Source organism: Daphnia pulicaria, chromosome 3, assembly GCF_021234035.1.
Source record: "Daphnia pulicaria isolate SC F1-1A chromosome 3, SC_F0-13Bv2, whole genome shotgun sequence".
Lineage (NCBI taxonomy): Eukaryota > Metazoa > Arthropoda > Branchiopoda > Diplostraca > Daphniidae > Daphnia > Daphnia pulicaria.
The window spans coordinates 13,013,917-13,031,647 of record NC_060915.1 but is presented as its reverse complement, the minus strand read 5'-3'; the positions used below and the strand labels follow the sequence as shown (position 1 = coordinate 13,031,647).

Genomic DNA, 17,731 nt, shown 5'->3' with positions numbered 1-17,731 from the left:
TTGGAGTACCTCGAGTACCTGCGTCTCACGAAAAATTTGAAACGGACGAAAAAAAGCCGGAACCGAAGAGTCCGATAATTTGCACCGATAATTTGCAGCAGACCATTAACGACGACAAAAATATGACTAACACAGATGCGGTGGGGGAAAAGGAAGATGAGGAAACTCAGAAAGTTGAGCAACAGCCAGCATCAACAGAGGCTGAGTCGCTCCCGCAGCAGAGCACCGACGGCTACCAGCCAACCGAACGAAACTACATGAAAAATTTGTTCGTCAATCCATGCCCAGCCCCCAACAAGACACTCCTTGATATTTTGGATATGATGCTGAGTTCGTTCTGATAATAACTTAAAAATAATAATAATAATAATGATAATAATAATTTCGCCGATCCTTCGAAAACAATTCAATGGCATTTCAAAATTCAAAAAATAAACATATAAAAAGCAAACATATGACTTTTGGTTATTCTTTTTAGGGACATGACATCTCCTGTTCATCAGCGTAAGAAAAAAAGTGGCTTACATCTTAAAATGACGAGTCGAATGAAACGAAAATTGTTAAGTTAAAAAAATAGGCTACAGATGTCAACAGGAAATTTGTGAAGCAATAAATATAATGTCAAGCCGATACTGTTTAGCCCAGCACGGTGAGCGTTATTTTAAGTCAAACGGTTTTTGAGCCGTCAAAATGTTCGAGCGATAAGATTAGTAGATATTCAACAAAATTGACTCATCAGTCACCATCGAATCATTTTCCCATAATAAAGTGGTGCTGGCACAAGTCAATTAGACCTCGTGTCCCATCAGCATTTTTTTAAAAAGATGAATATGATTCCGATGAATAAATAAGGTGCACTCTGTTGGAATAATAAACGAAGTATGACTATAACCCATCACATCATAGAAATGTTTTAGTTTTTCCGACAGTGCCGCTGTATGAATGTTTGAAATTCACAATATCTAGAGCCCAGAAAAAGTCACGTTTCTTTTTTCTCGGCAGTATGGCAATAAGAAAAGCACAAGTCCAAATTATATGCGAATGATTCATCAAGTCAAGAAGCCTAAAAATAAACAAGATGGCCAACCACAAACTTAAAGAAAAATAAAGGGTATATCATAGCTGTAGATCAACAGCTGTTGTTGGGTGAACGTGTCATCAGTATTCCGACCCGATTTCTTTTTTTTTATTTATACCTTTTTTCTCTTTTCTAGCTTTAAAACTTACAATTTTATCCGATTTTAACCCCCCACTCTCCATTATTCATTTAAACCTGCACCCTCGAATGAAGAAAACTCCCCATCATATTCCATCCAAATTCTTTTGAATCAAAATATGAAAACAAACAAACAAAAACTTCGGCAGTAAGGAAATAAGAAAAGTAGCAAGTCTAAATCAAATGCGAATGATTCAAGTCAACAAGCCTAAAAATAAACACGATGGCCAATCACAAACTTGAAGGAAAAATAAAGAGTATAGGCCTATCATAGCTGTAGATCAGCTGCGCTTCAGTCATCGATCGATTCGACCATTGCCAACGAATTCCAAACTGAGCTGCGAAATATTCTATGGTGGTAAATGAATTGACATGATTCCATACCTTGAATGAATTGGATATCAGCGATCGACATCGAAACAGCCGGACGCTGGATTGGGCGCTGATCCACCTCCGATCCTAGTTCCAGTTGCGTTCCATTCCGGGCTGGCCTTGATTTTCTGCATTCCGCCATTTGGATGTCGTTGGAGGTGATGAAACGGCCGTTCATTTCCGTGTCGACGTCATGATAGCGACGATCTTCGGCGGATCTAACTATATTAAGAGAAAAATCAGTATCACTTGATCACATTGATTGGGAACTGGCTGGGTTCATTCAATTCACTCCACCACCAACTACTACACCTTTTTACCCTAATACCTTGATACCTTAATCTGCTAAGAAACTGACAAAAGAAGAAAGATCTGATTTGGTCTCTACTGCTATTAGAAAAGGAGGATAGGCTTGATAGGAAGCGGCCATTATGGTCTGATTTACTACCCACTTCCTCTTCTAGAGAAAATAATTCATAATTAGCCAACCTATATTCTCGCTTCGCGTCAAAATAAACCAAATAAAATAAGAAGAGATTAATTAACATTGACTTTTGTTACTGATTATAGTTTACGGGAAAATGACTTTCAAACCATGGGCCCATGTAACGTCATTTATCATTTCGTTATCGGTTTCAGGGCAACAGCCTCGTCAAAGTTTTTGCAATTTACCCACCTAAAAACCAAATAATGCTACAGAAAAACACGGAAACGATTGGCTTAGAATCTCAAATCAATGAAAATTTAAGAGAAATTCATAAACTTTTATTCTTCTTAGTTGGTGAATTTACCGCTACGGGCGCCCTGTCGTTTTCCAGACATGTCCAGACCGGCAACATTTGAATCCCAAACCGGAATTACGAAAACTTTCATTTCAAACTGCAATTAAAAGATTAAAATGAATTGCAATTAATCCATAACTAATTGAACAATGTTCGTTAAACCCTAGTCTATGATAACACATAAAAAAAAAAGTAAAATAGCATAAACATAATTAGAAATCTGATTAAAACAGAGGAAAGTGACGGATGCTAAATGGGATTCTCCTGGCAAGTCTATATAGGCATTAGGCAACCCCAACGGCAATAGCAGACATAGCAGTTTTCACTAGCAAACACCCTAACTACCAGTGGTGAAAATGATCGTTATAGACATTTTGGCAGTCACTATTACATTGGCTTTGCTTTTTGCTTATGTCTGCTGGGATATAGGCAGAGATTGCAACTTGATGGATTTATTCAGTCGATCGACCGAATCACAAACTCGGCTTTCGGCTGTTATCCTGAAGATGATTGAACCGGACGTTTTACGCGCAACCAAACTTGAAATTGACAAAGGTCTTTCGACTTCCAACGGAAATGACTTGAACAAACAAAGTTGTCTTCCTTTGATGGCGAAAGACGATGATAAAAACCTGACTGTATTGGAAAATGAACGCTTGGAGAATGAGTTGAGTCTGCTTCAATCCAAACTGACAGACACCTCATCAAAGCTAAAAATGTTTCAGAACGTACACGACGAGTTAGCAACTACCAAAAGCGAACTGGAAGAAAAGAAACGTGAAATTTCTGACATAAAAGAGAAAAATCTCCGCTTGACAAATGAGGATTCCCGTCTAAGGCGAAAAATAAAAGACAGGGATAACGTTATCGCATCCAGTCGGGCGGAATTGGAAAATCTCAGAGTTTGTCTTGCCGAACAACAATTGGACACGCGCGAGTTGGCCGTGACTACACGTGAGCTTGAGTCAAAGAATAGAACCATTTCTGAACTTGAAACGAAAAATCTCCGTTTGGCCGAAAAGGAGTCACAGTTGAGGCGAAAAATGGAAGATACCAATCGTCTTCTTCTATCCAGTAAGGCGGAAGTGGAAGAACTACGAGCATCCCTTAACAACCAGACCGACACAATCGAGAAACTGGGGGATCAAATGAGTAGTCTGACCCCGAGGAATGGCGAGGAAGTTGGCATTATAGTCGAAAAACCAAATGAGATGCCGGTGATAGAACAATTTGACATGCTCCAAGATAACCCGGAGAGTCTCAACTTTCAAACGCGAGAAACTATTCTCACCACCGAAAGTTTATCCAACGAAATTCCGGCCGAGAATCAGGAACTGGATGAAGCGCCTGCAGAAGAGCCAGTTTCTGAACCCATAATAGACATTCCGGTTGAAGTACGTCCATCCAACCAACAACTTGGAATGGACGAGAAAAAGACGAAGCCGGAGAGTTTGCCCGAGATCATTGACGATATCGAAAATATGTCTAACAAAGATCCGGTGCTGGGTAAAACTGAAGTAACTGAAATCACCAAAGAGACGATTATACCTGAAGAAAGTGATCAAGTTGAGGAACAGCCATCGAAGGTTCAATCCAATAAGAGCACTGATAATCAATTCCTTCATAAGCCTGGAGATCGACAGGTACTACCCTCAAATTCCGAAAAATCTCAACTTCCACAGAAACAGAATGGGGCAATGGATGAAAAACGGGAAGAACCACCGCCGCTACCTGTTTGCGAGGAAGGAAACCAGAAGCCTTTCAAGCATTTCAAAATCAGATTTAAGAGAGGAGTAAACCTTCCGAAAGCAAAAGATTATGACAAATATTACGTTTCCATGCGGGTCGAGCAATGCCGCGGCATGAACCGCGTCCAGGACAATAAAATTAAAACTAAAACCATCCGCGGTAGCCAGCCGGAGTGGAACAAAGACTTTACTATCAAGACTCATAATCCGGAAGATTGTCGAATGACCATCAAAGTAAAAAAGTCGTCGATATTGGGTTTGAAGACGTCCACGGTCGGCTTCGTTAAACTTGACTTGTCCAGCTTGGACGACGGCCTCAATAAGCTACAACTGTACGACAAGTCTTACAATCCAGTGGACAAAGCTTGTCTTGAAGTGGAGATCGAGTACCTGCTGCCGGTAGTTATTCCAAGCCCAGTGATCGTTTCTAAACCCAAGGAGACTCCGGCTGAAATACCTTCGTCTAACGAACAATTTGAAATAGACGAGAAAAGGCCGGAACCGGAGAGTCTGTCCGATAATTTGCAGCAGACGATTGACGACACCGGAAATGTGACAAACGAAGATCCGGTGGTTGCAACTAAACTACTTGGAATCGCCAAAGAGACAATTATACTTGAGGAAAGTGAACAAGTTGAGGAACAACCATCGAAGGCTAAATCCAATAAGAGCACTGATAATCAATTTCGTCATAAGCCTGGAAATGGACACGCATTACCCCCAAATACCGAAAAATCTCAACTTCTAAATGATTGGGCAACGGATGAGAAACGGGAAGCACCAGAGCCGCACCATGATTGCGAGAAAGGAAACCGGAAGCATTATAGAGAGATCCAAATCAGAGTTGTAAGAGGAGTTAACCTCCCGGAAGCCAAGGAAAATTATTACGTTTCCATGCAGGTCGATGTATGGTACGGCATGATCCACTTCCAGTCCAGGAATTTCAAAACTAAAACAATCCGCGGCAGCCAGCCGCAGTGGAATAAACAATATACCAGTACCATTACTGAGCATCCGGAAAAGTGGATGTTAACAATGAAACTGAAAAAGTCGTCGATATTGGGTTTGAAGACGTCCACGGTTGGCTTCGTTAAACTTGACATGTGCAGCTTGGAGAACGGCCTCAATAAGATGCAACTCTACGACGAGACTCACAATTCAGTGGGTAAAGCTTGTCTTGAGGTGGAGATCGAGTACATGCTGCCGGAAGTCATTCCAAGCCCAGAGATCGTTTGTAAACCCAAGGAAACGCTGGCTGAAGTACCTCCGTCTACCGGACATGAACTTGAAACGAAAGAGAAAAAGCCGGAAGCGGAGAGTCTGAACGAGAATTTGCAGAAGACGATTGACGACACCGGAAATGTGACTAACAAAGATACGGTGCTGGGTGAAACTGAACTAACTGAAATCGCCAAAGAGACGATTATACCTGAGAAAAATGAACAAGTTGAGAAACAGCCACCGAAGGCTATATCCAATAGGAGCACTGATAATCAATTCCGTGATAAGCCTATAGATCGACAGTTGCCCCCAAATCCCGAAAAATCTGTTTGCGAGGAAGGAAACCAGAAGCCTTTGAAGCATTTCAATGTCAAAGTTGTGAGAGGAGTAGACTTTCCAAAAGCAAAGGATTCTGACAAGTATAACATTTCAATGCGGGTCGAGCAATGGCACAGCCTGATGTCCCGTGACATGGTCAGGAAAATAAAAACCAAAACCATCCGCGGTAGCCAGCCGGAATGGAACGAAGACTTTACCATCAAGACTCGAAATCCGGAAGAGTGTCGAATGAGCATCAAAGTAAAAAAATCGTCAAAATTGGGTTTGAAGACGGTCGGCTTCGTTAAAGTTGACTTGTCCAGTTTGGACGACGGTCTCAATAAGCTGCAACTGTACGACAAGTTTTACAATCGAGTGGGCGAAGTTTGTCTTGAGGTGGAGATTCCCAGTCCGACCGAGGCCAAAAGGCAATAGCTCACAAGAAAGGCGAAATGACTAATGCTCAAACGGTGGAGGACTGGACTTTTTTTACCTTTTGACCATTGTTTAAGGTCAATGCGGCCTTGTAGTCTTCCAAAATTACACCCTCAACATTAGTTTTGGGCAAAACATTAACACTTTCCGCTTTCACCTTCTCGGTTGTCCATTGGCTCAAATATTTAGGAGGACGGAGAACTCGACCTATGTTACCGCCATCGATGTTGCGGAACAGCGCTACGTGCTCGTGGGCATCTTTAAGGGCACCGCTCAGGGATTGGAAAAGATTTTCGTTTAACACCTAACAAAATAAAGGCCATTTTTAGAGGAATTCGTAGAACTAATTCATAGAAATAAATTGCTAGCAATTTAAATAGACTCTTAGATACTATCGAGCAGGAAGATTATCAAAGTTATTCAGCATTCCATAATTTCGTTTGGCATAAAATGTTTACCTGTGGCAATAACGCACTTGTCGTAGGTGATGGTACGGCCATCGTCAAGTGCGGCTTGCCGACCAAAAATGTCAAGTTTAACGGCGCGGTGTACACGTACGAATATGTTATCTTTACTATTCAATTCGACGCGATTGCAGTCGAATTTGTCTTGTTCTAAAGACAGACAAGGAAGGAAAACAAGTCATTAGTACATGTTGCACAAAATTACAATAATAAAGAACTCACCTTCACTCTTTGCCGTTCCACTGTTTGAAACGAAGTTTATTCGAAACTTCGGGATTGCCGTGTTGGGTGTCGGAGAAGCTCACTTGACTGATTTCTGTCGTACTTGGGCGCTCCAGTGTAGAATTCGACAGCCTTGGTGATGTAATAAGCTGGAGCCTCGGTGTCGTAGGTTGGGGCAGCATACGTAGTTGCGTAGTCTCAGTAGGTGCCTCGGTGTAGTACTGTAGCGCTTTGGTAGTGTAGCTTGAGGAGCAGCACAAGTTGTGGTGAAATCATCTGGATCCTTGGTGGAACGGACATATTATCAAATAGAAAAAATGGAAATTGATACAAAATTCCACGTAGGAATACAGATTATTTACACGTGATTGCGACCTGATAATACGACGAAGAATGAAGTTGTCGCCGGGTCGGAGATGCTCACTCGATTGACTTCTGTTGCCTTTTCTCTTTCCTTTTAAAAGATTTTCTCTCGTGGTCGACATCAACGATACAACACCCAACAGCAACACAATGCCATAATTAACTATGCAATAAACAATCGGAAATTATTCTTCGAAGGTAACTAGTCGTACCAACAACTAATAACAAGATAGAATAGATTTACAACTCGAAATAAAAATGAACATTTACCCATGATTGCGAACTGATATTACGACGAAATATGGAGTTATTGCCGTGTCGGAGATGCTCACTCGACTGATCCCTGTCAACTTTTCTCTCGCCTTTAATACAATTTTTTCTCGCCCCTCCTCTTAAGCCTAATGGCTCTTTTACCTTCTTGATAATGAAGCAAAACGTCCCGTTCTCACCCAACCTCTACACCAATGCCTGACACCTTTTACGTAATGATCTCCATGATCACCTTCGATTGAAATGCAAACTGGCCTTTCCTTCTGCAGGTGACTTTGCCGGGGATGGGTCTACAATAACCAATATCAAAATGAATACCAAAAAGCTTACACTTGCGGCTATTGTACCTTTTTGATAATGAAGCAACACTTGTCATTCTCACCCAACCTCTACACCACTGCATGACACGTTTTACGTAATGATCTCCGTGACCTTCGAGCGTCAAGGTCATAGAAACTGGCCTTTTTCTTTCTGCAGGTTGACGTTGCTGGGGATGGGTCAACAAAAACCACTATCAAAATAAATATCAAATCATAAATGATAATGGCTTAAATTTTAGTCACTTTAAAAATACCACATTTTACATTTGACTCGTTTCTTCGGTGTCAAATGAATAAATCTTCCATTTCGAACCGTTTGAAGGACAGTTGGCTTTTTTTAAATATTCTACTGCAAACTTTTCTAAGTTTCAAACATATTCCTTGCACCTGCGGTCGGAGAAAAAATCTAAAAAAAGATAAATTATTAATATAACAAAATAGAAATCAAAGCTTCTCATAGAACGGTTGAATAAAATAAGAAATTAGACGCAATTGTTAAAGCTCGATAGACTGTCCGCTACGTTCACAACGAATAACTCAAAAATGAACTTAAATGATCCTAAGTAACCATCCAGGAGAAGCGGGGGGAATCGTATTTCCACAGCTGATTTAGGAGCATCTAAAACGCAAATCAAATGATTGATTGACAATGCCTGAAGTCTAGGGCTATGGATTTTGTAACCGCAAATCAACAATGAGATCCTACTAGCAGCTATTTAACATAAATGAATAACATTTACAGGAGCTACCCTTACCCTGTCTTTTACATTGACATGTCTACCATTTTGAATAGTTGATTACCGCCAGAACCTATCGCGTGTCGTTTGATGCTGCATGAACAAAAGGGAAAAAAATTCCACCCTGTTACATGACCAACGCGTTTCTGCCACAATAAAGTATGCGCAAGTAAAACAATGTTTTGACACTCGCTTTGTTTTCGTTGCTAAGCAGTAAAATGTGTTGAAATTTGGGTTTTGCTCTTCATACCGAATGTAGACGGAAAGGACTCGGCTCGGATATATAAAGGATCGTTGGCTCCAAACAAATTCAAATTATTTTCTGCGAAAGCAAAAGCTTCATGTCATTACCTTTCTTATTTTTTCATTTGGTTTAGCGTTTCGTTCAGTGACTCCTTGTCACCAAAACCCCTCAATGAGCAACACCTCCGCGTCATCTGGGTAATACAAACAATTGAATTTGTAGCTTTAACAATTTGACTAAAGTGTAATTACGTACCCTCGTTTAAGCCTCGATGGAATGGCAACCCTAAAGGATTCAGGGTTGTCCGGGCCGCTCAAAGGAGGCGTTGTTCTAGATTTAAATTCTTATTTTAACAGACCGTCCGGTTCAAACTACAGCCAGTCAAGCAAGGGAAGACACTACCCGCACTGACTCGACAAGGGAGGTTACCCGGCAATGGTTAAAAGAAACCGGAAAAAGAGCGAAGAGAGCCGAGGAACAGTTATTACGAGAGCGATTAATCTTAGTAGTCTTCCGGCTTAGACTCATGACCCTCCAACAGATTTCATCGAATCATGCGCCTTGCAAGTCCCTGTTCGACCAGTCCACTCCCTTACTCCTGGTTGTCGCAGCGACTGGTTAGTGGTTAATTAGGGAAACGGGGCCACTGAGAAGGGAGCCCAGATATGCACTTGTAATTTCTAAACATCTACTGTATATAATTTATCGATCTTGAATTTCAGCGCGGCCGACCACTTGTCATTTTCCACCAATTGATAAAGTCTATCGAACAGCGGCGAGGGCAAACCTGAAAAGAGAATATGAGATTAATTACGAATGCAGTAAATAAATAAAATCAGGGGAAGATACCGTGAACAAATCTGCCATAGTTGTTGGAGGAATGAGATCCTTGGAGTATTTTCTCCTCACTTTCTCTTCAAAAGTTAACCTGAAATAAAAATAAATATTCTCATTAGACCACAATGACAATAACACAATACCATCACTTATGAAGGACATCTGCAACTTTATTCGGAATATATTATAAAATTAACAGGAATGTTAAGTGTGTGGTGAAGCTAAAACATTCTTGGTATAACAATAAAGACAGTAAATAAAAATTTTAAAAACTAAACTAAATTTTCTCGTTTCATTTTAATATTCTATATGAACCGGAGAAACTACTCTCTTGACCAGTGTTAAAAATTTGAATCCAGCACAGACTTAAAGATTCAGAAACAAATTGAAAGGAGTGCCAATTTTTAACGGCAAAAATTCCCTGAATAAACTTAAACCCTCCCATCCGGGTTATCACAGTGGAAGCATGACTAACAGCTGGATTATTAGGAGTCACGGAGAAATGGCAACAAAAAACAAGGAATAAATTAATTTATCAAATCATATTACCAAATTATTATCATAGTGCCAAATGTTCTCTTCCATTCATGCAAGATCAGAATCATCAGATGTTGCCTTGTTGCTTGTAGGCCAATGAGCGATACTAAGAGAATACAAAGACTTTAAAATTAATGCTTAATTTCTATGCAAAAAATGTCACACAACTTACAATTTAGAGAATTTCAGCCTGTTCAGTGTTAAGTTCAGAAGTTTCTCCAGATTCTCGACCCTCCCAACATTGTTTCGTTTTCCATCTTGCCACACTTAAGTTTTCTTTTCTCTCCTTCCTCCTTACGTAGTTTTGACTTTTGATTGAACTCTGTATCGTCTGGAGTTTTCTTTAATAGCTTCGCGTTAAATAAAGCCGAACGATGATTTCTGGAAAACTCAATGTCTCAATTCCTTCTGTCCAGAACATGGTCCAGAACAAAATGACGTCTGCTCAATGGCTGAAACTTATTCGCCATGCGCCATCTAGGGACAAATAAAACATTCACGTTAAAATATTGTCAGCTACCTGCGTTAGCAAGGTACCGAAAGGATGTTTGTGATTAGTTTTCCTATTTAACAAGCGATCTCCCACTCAACCGGACCGTTTTGGTGGAGGTACTTTTCGGATCGTAATCCGGAAAAGGACTTTACAAATCCGGACTAGGTCTATTCTGTTCAGAATCGCATGGCGATTCCAATGGAATTAAGTCCGGATTTTTATCTTTTCCCGTTCACGAGATAATCACGGTTGAAAATCGTGAAATATCACGAAAACCCAAAGTCTCCCCCTCCGACTATATCGCTTTTAGCCGTATATTCGGCTTATACAAAAAAACTAATTTATACAAAATGTAGCCCTTTCATCCCTTTTTCAGAATCCAAAAGGATTTTCTATAATTCTGTAAGATGTCCGAGATATCACGATTTTCGTGATACCCCCATTTCGACATATTTTTCAAGCATTTTATTCGGCGTTGCCGATTTCCGTATATGTGACTTCGCCCCCACTCCTTCGCTTTTTCCATTGTTTCCTATGTATCAAGTCCCATCTGTATCGATATACAAGGCCTTGATACATAGGAAACAGGGAAAAAGGGAAGGAGTGGACAGAAAAGGGGGCGAAAAGCACATATACGGCAATCGGCAACGCCGAATGAAATGCTTGAAAAATATGTCGAAATGGGGGTATCACGAAAATCGTGATATCTCGGACATCTTACAGAATTATAGAAAATCCTTTTGGATTCTGAAAAAGGGATGAAAGGGCTACATTTTGTATAAATTAGTTTTTTTGTATAAGCCGAATATACGGCTAAAAGCGATATAGTCGGAGGGGGAGACTTTGGGTTTTCGTGATATTTCACGATTTTCAACCGTGATTATCTCGTGAACGGGAAAAGATAAAAATCCGGACTTAATTCCATTGGAATCGCCATGCGATTCTGAACAGAATAGACCTAGTCCGGATTTGTAAAGTCCTTTTCCGGATTACGATCCGAAAAGTACCTCCACCAAAACGGTCCGGTTGAGTGGGAGATCGCTTGTTAAAAAAAATCAAAATAGCATATGAACTATAAAAGTTTGGAAAAAAATTATATTCACTCTACAAAATAGCTTTTTTATTAAAGCTATTAAGATACCTATTGGATGTGATGGGATGGCCGCCCATTAATCGCGTCATGGATCCATCATCCGATCCTCTGTGCATATCCTACTGCCCCCGACTTCTGTACCGAAACGAAACACAATTCATTTCCATATAAGCTCCTTTTTGGTCGATTCTTTTTTCCTTCTCAGAAAAAACTACGAATGATTTCTGCGCTGGACCGTTGACGACAGTAGAACTCCACTACACGACAATAGAACTCCAATGAATTCTTTAATTATTTTCATGTTCGACAAAGTAGTGGAGTTCTACTGTCGGGCACTGGAGTTCTATTGTCGGGTATTTTTAATAATACTTAAAAAAAAGGTGTTCTTATGTCTTTGGAGTTCTATTGTCACTGGAGTTCTACTGTCGCATACTGGCATACAAATAAATTTTTGAAAATTATTTAAAATATTTGGATCGCAGCTGATAAAAAGAGCGTACGACTGAGATAGACTTGCACCCCTGACCCCAGGATCGCCCAGGATGTTAAAAATCAAATAATGAACAATAACAATTATTACCGGATAAAGCAAGTCTATTTTATTATTAGTGTTCTCTTGTACATGACAAATGATTAATAATGTTAGTTGAAATTAAGCGCGCGAATTGTTGTTGCTAATAAATTAGGCCAATGTATGTCGATTTTTCAGCGTTATTTCCAAAAGGGATTTAATCTTGTCTTCATTGTCTTGTCTAACAGACTAAGTGAACTTGAAGACAACGGGGGCGGTGAAGTCGATTGTCTTTTTGGTTCCGTCCGATTCGGTGACGACGCACTGGGTCTTGTTCCGATAAAAATCGTCGACGGCCGAGTGGGTGACGAATTGATTGTCGGTCGGCCACCCGACGAATTTTCGCAAATCACACGGCGGCGGAACGGTTGGCAGAGGACGATAAAAGACACTTGAGACAACAATAAATAATAATGTTTTTACAAGAAAATTAAATAGTCATTTTGGGGATTGATGGATAGAAAATAAAATAAAAACCTGTGAGTGCCTGCGGAATATCGCATCTTGACACCGGCTTTTTCCGTGCACATTCCGGTTAGGAAAACGTCCTCGAACGGGATCAAAGGAGTGGTCTGACTGGCAGCCAATAACGGAATAACGACGCTTGAGTGCATGAAATAGGCCGGACCGTTGACGTAATTGGGATAATGACTCCACGGATACTGTTCGAAAGTCATGTCCCATTTGGCGTAGTCCTCCGGGTATCCCGGCATCCTGATTGGGTAGAAGCCGAAATTGCCGTAGCCGAACAAACTGTTGTTCAATTGATAATTGGACCGGACGAAATGAACGAGATTGTGCACGTTGACGTAGACGTCGTCGTCCACTTTGAAAACGAGGTCGACCTTGGCGCATTGTTGCCGCACCCAGTTGAGCACGGCGATGCCTTTCAGCGTCAAATTGCGGTACGAATCGTCCATTTCGATTTGGACGATGTCCCCGTGTTTCTGATTCTCTTCTTCGATTCGCTTTTGAATCGAATCGTTTCGAGTCTGACCGAGAAAGAAACCGAATCGGGTGCTAATGCCCAGCAGATTTTTTTCCAGGGCACTTTTGAGGTGAATCAGCCACGTTTCTCTGATGTCATTTCTCTCTTTGAAATGTTCCGGAGCCGATATAATCGCTATGAAAACACTTGGGTTCGACCAAGTGTTATTTGTTATTTCTGCTGCTGGACACGACGGAATGTTGATGGGATATCGAAAAGAAAGAACGTCGTTGATGACTGTTCCGAATTTGGGTATCAAAGGTTTCGCATTTTTGATTGGCAACATCCCTAATCGAGCCACTGCGTACCGGGTGTAATTTTCTACTCCAGAATAAGGCGAATTTCGTAAAAAAGAATCCAGCACGTAGTTATTAAACATTTTACGTTTGTCGTCGCATAATTCCAAGTTTTTAGTTAATTTCTCTACCAAAACTTGAAGCTCTTGATTTTTTGCTCTTTCTCTACGAAGAGCATTTTCCATATCAGCAATAGTGTCTTTGGCCGGGACCTTTTTTAAGGCATCGATAGTTCCAATTAGTTGATCGATTCTTTTTTTCTCATTATGACATCCGAGTCCAAACAACTTTTGTCCGACAGCAGGAATTTGTTCTTTGCGTGGAGATGAACCGCTGGGCAGCAGTTGCACGAATACAGTTAGGCATAACGATACAAAAATGAATTTGCCAATCATGTTTCTCCTATTAATAAAACGTTCTGAAATGTTATTTGAAAAACAAAACTATATTAAGGTGGAATTCTATTACGCATCACAGGTGATTGTTTGGCAATGGAGAAACCTTTTTAACAGTATTTGTAAAGCCCCCAAAAAACGCAAACAGTATATTTTATTAGCATTGGGATTCTTACCTTTCAAGAACGATGCCATCACAATACTTTTAACTAAAATAATAATGTTAGTTGTAGCCCAATTCGATTCGATTCATGTACAGATTGCGTCATTGCACAGGTGTGGGGTGGAGTCAAAAGATCAGGTAGCCTATAGTTCTTTATCAACGTGTTGCTCTGTAATTGGCTCAACCAATTCAATGCCGTCTCTATTGGGAAAAGTATTAGCATGGGCTATGGGGGGGACATGTGTTTTGCAAGCTTGCATGATGATATCATGATTTCCATAGAATACTCATACGACCTTTTCCAGAATTGGCAACTCCTCAAATAACAGCAGATCACCTTTCTAAATTGTTGGTTTCTTTTTTCAGACCACGTCGTAATAACAACAGAATTCGGCACTTTACCTTTTCTGAATTTATGTTGAGTATTACAAAAATCAAAATTTAACGTCACGTCAATAAAAATTTGCAGTACGCGTTCTATGTACGTCTCGAATTTTTGGCAGAAATCATTATGCCTGATATTTTTGAAAAATAATTTATTAGTCGAGTAATCAACCAAGTCATAGTTGGCGGGTATTTAATAGCTTTTTAATTAATTACCTATTCGTTTTTCTCAATTTAATGAAAAACAGATTTTTGTTATTGTCAATATGCAAGTGGAATCCTGTGGTGATGTCATCCATTCAATGAATGAATGGAGCCACCGTATCTACATTCGCTTGTTTCACCAAGAATAAAAAGGAATCAAATAATTTCAAATCTGTATATGTCATCTCCACATGATCTCCCAAAAGAGAAAAAACAAATCCGATGAACACAGTGAAACAAAAAATCATCTCCTTGGAATTATCGATGACGGCCAAAAATACTGATGTTGAAACAGCAAAGTGCTCTTCATAGAGAAATGGGTGGGGGGGAAACAAGTGCGCATAAAATGAAGCTTTTGAAAAGAAAAGAAAATCGTCGAAAGGCACTTGAAAAATACATAGAATCATCAACGAAAACATAAATGTTATGTTTGGAGTAGAAAAGAGAATCGATCCCGTTCGAGGACGTCTTCCTAACTGGAATGTGTTAAAAAGGGGAAAAAGCCAAAGTCAAGAAGCAATATTCTACACAAGCACGCACAGGTGCTGACTGTCTTCTTTATTGTCTTTGATTAATTGTCGGTCGGCCACCCGACGAATTTTCGCAAATCACACGGCGGCGGAACGGTTGGCAGAGGACGATAAAAGACACTTGAGACAAAAATAAATAATAATGTTTTTACAAGAAAATTAAATAGTTATTTTGGGGATTGATGGATAGAAAATAAAATAAAAACCTGTGAGTGCCTGTGTAGAATATTGCTTCTTGACCTAGGCTGTTCCCCTTTTTTAACAAATTCCGGTTAGGAAGACGTCCTCGAACGGGATCGATTCTCTTTTCTACTCCCAACATAACATTTATGTTTTCGTTGATGATTATCTATATTTTTCAAGTGCCATTCAACCAATTTCTTTTCTTTTCGAAAGCTTCATTTTACGCGCCGAGGTCAACTGGAGATGAAAAACTGGCCGACAGCAGTTGTACTAATGCCAAGACTACCGGTAATGAAGTTAGGCCTAACGTTCTGAAATGTTATTATAAAAACAAAACGATAGATTAAGGTGGGATTCTCTTTCGTATCACAGGCGATTGTTTAGCAATTTAACGTAGGGTATAAGTAAATGAATAAAACAAAATTTTGGGTTTTCGACTCAAGGTTACAAACCTTCAGTTTTTTTAAACCCTTTTAAAACAGTAAACCCAATAAGCGCAAATGGTATATTTTATTAGCATTGGGATTCTTACCTTTCAAGACCGAAGCCACCAGAATACTATTCACTAATAAAAATGTGAATTGTAGCCCAATTCGATACGATTGTGCTGGATGGAGTCAAAAGATCAGGTAGCAGAGTTCTTAATCAACGTGTTGCTCTGTAATTGGCTCAACAAATTTAATACCGTTTCTATTGGGAAAAGTATTAGCATGGGCTATGGGGGGGGACATGTGTATCAGAGAACTAGAAATAGTTGCATTGCAATTTTGCAAGCCTGCATGATGATTCATGATTTCCACAGAATACCCATGCGACCCTTTCCAAAAGTGGCAACTCCTCAAATAACAGCAGATCACTTTTCTAAATTGTTGGTTTCTTTTTTCAGACCACGTCGTAATAATAACAGAATTCGGCAGCGTATTAACAATTAAATCAAAATTTAACGTCACGTCAATAAAAATTTGCTGTACGCGTTCTATTTACGTCTCAAATTTCTGGCAGAAAACTTTTGATGTGATATTTTTGAAAAATAATTTAATGGTCGAATAATCAACCAAGTCATAGTTGACAGGTATTGTTTTAATAGCTTTGAAACTAATTTTTCGTTTTTTCTCAATTTAATGAAAAACAGATTTTTGTTATTGCCAACAAAGAGTGGAATATTGATTGCGAAAAAAAAAATTGAAATTGAAGCGCTTAGAAAATAACCATCCTTTAAAATTCCGTTGATACATTGCCTTTTTAATTCTGTTGCTATTCAATAAATGAAAAAAGAATAGAAAAGAAATTCCTGAATTGTACTTGGCAATTGAAAAAAGGTATTTCGACGGTGGCGGTCAATTTTAAATCAGTTGAAGAAAACCCCCCCGCGAAAAAAGAAACAAGACGCTGATCGATATGTTGGCGGCGGTGGCGGTGGCGACGACGGCAGCCAAGTGGATGGCAGCTGATAAAAAGATCGTACGACAACAACTTAAGAGAAGTATAGGGTGTAGTAGTGTGATGAGGTATACACGGGAGTGGGGTGGAGTGCTGGGGAATCTATGGCGTTGAAAGAAAAGAAGATAACCTCGGCGAACTTGATGGCGTCTACTATTCCCCTCCGTTTTCAGATCGGCGGTGGCGACGGTCGCGGCGTCTCGGCACAAGGAACATGCAAGAAGCGGAGGGGGGGGGGGGAGAGAAGAGAATGAAATGCCACCGCCACCGAAATGCGTCACGTTTTTTCCCCTCTATATTACTATATACTCGTCGTCTTTTATTCTTTTTTTAAGGTTTTGCATCGGCGTCTGCTTTTGGGTTATGCACAGCGGCAGCAGCAGCAGCAGCCAGATGATGTATCCTGCCTTTGTTCAACCCCCACAAGAGAAAAAGTCTGAAAAAGAGTAGGTACCGTACTTTGGACTGTGTTGGCCGTACACACTAGGCACACACACACAAAAAGTAGAACAACTGACGTGACTGTTAAGTCCATTTTTCGGAAGCTACAAGACATCCGCGCCTGTGTTTGTCTCCCGCGAGACATTTCGACGCTGTTTGCGCCGCTGTCTATTCTTTTTTCTTTGTCTTGATTGAAGGAAAAATCGCAAAGATTGTGGGTTTTCTTTTTGAGCGCTAACTGGACAGGGTCACTTCCTTCCGGTTGTCGTTTGATGGCCAACGCACAGCCGCCTCTTAATTCGTCTGCTGGCCCTTTTTGGGTTTGTCACTCGTTCCAGTACCTCGACCTCCCATATCTCCCCAGTCAAAACAAGGAAGGACTTACTTAAGAGAGAAAACTCTTGTGGATGATCAACTTCTTCTTCTTCTTTTAGGGAGGGTGGCTAAAAAGGCCTCGGCTCTTC

General features: G+C 40.2%; 2 protein-coding genes and 1 long non-coding RNA gene across 3 annotated transcripts; all 3 read right to left on the bottom strand.

The window, feature by feature from the left end:
• Positions 1-1,493: 1,493 nt before the first annotated feature.
• LOC124328572 lies at positions 1,494-7,397 on the bottom strand. Its single transcript, XM_046787425.1, has 6 exons — positions 7,154-7,397; positions 6,779-7,061; positions 6,551-6,706; positions 6,151-6,396; positions 2,380-2,467; positions 1,494-1,810 (listed from the first exon to the last, which is right to left on the bottom strand). Exons 3-6 carry the CDS (start codon positions 6,590-6,592, stop codon positions 1,509-1,511), a joined length of 678 nt encoding a protein of 225 aa, XP_046643381.1. The 5' UTR covers positions 6,593-6,706; positions 6,779-7,061; positions 7,154-7,397; the 3' UTR covers positions 1,494-1,508.
• Positions 7,398-8,648: 1,251 nt separating this feature from the next.
• LOC124328610 lies at positions 8,649-10,491 on the bottom strand. The gene is made up of 6 exons (XR_006916356.1): positions 10,259-10,491; positions 10,099-10,192; positions 9,562-9,640; positions 8,968-9,499; positions 8,820-8,905; positions 8,649-8,766 (listed from the first exon to the last, which is right to left on the bottom strand). It is a non-coding gene; the product is annotated as an uncharacterized LOC124328610 (long non-coding RNA).
• Positions 10,492-12,255: 1,764 nt separating this feature from the next.
• On the bottom strand, positions 12,256-15,930 carry LOC124328523 (beta-1,3-galactosyltransferase 1-like). Its single transcript, XM_046787336.1, has 3 exons — positions 15,919-15,930; positions 12,721-13,945; positions 12,256-12,634 (listed from the first exon to the last, which is right to left on the bottom strand). The coding sequence occupies exons 2-3, from the start codon at positions 13,920-13,922 to the stop codon at positions 12,433-12,435; spliced, it is 1,404 nt and encodes a 467-aa protein (XP_046643292.1). The 5' UTR covers positions 13,923-13,945; positions 15,919-15,930; the 3' UTR covers positions 12,256-12,432.
• Positions 15,931-17,731: the final 1,801 nt, after the last annotated feature.

Bases quoted from the DNA above. Each gene is read 5' to 3' on its own strand.
- LOC124328523 (XM_046787336.1), bottom strand. From the start codon at position 13,922: ATGATTGGCAAATTCATTTTTGTATCGTTATGCCTAACTGTATTCGTG. The intron at 12,635-12,720 runs GTTTTTATTTTA...TGTTGTCTCAAG, and splicing joins TATTCCGCAGGCACTCACAG to TGTCTTTTATCGTCCTCTGC.
- LOC124328572 (XM_046787425.1), bottom strand. From the start codon at position 6,592: ATGGCCGTACCATCACCTACGACAAGTGCGTTATTGCCACAG. The intron at 6,397-6,550 runs GTAAACATTTTA...TTATTTTGTTAG, and splicing joins CAAGTGCGTTATTGCCACAG to GTGTTAAACGAAAATCTTTT. The intron at 1,811-2,379 runs GTAAATTCACCA...CTCTTAATATAG, and splicing joins ACGACAGGGCGCCCGTAGCG to TTAGATCCGCCGAAGATCGT.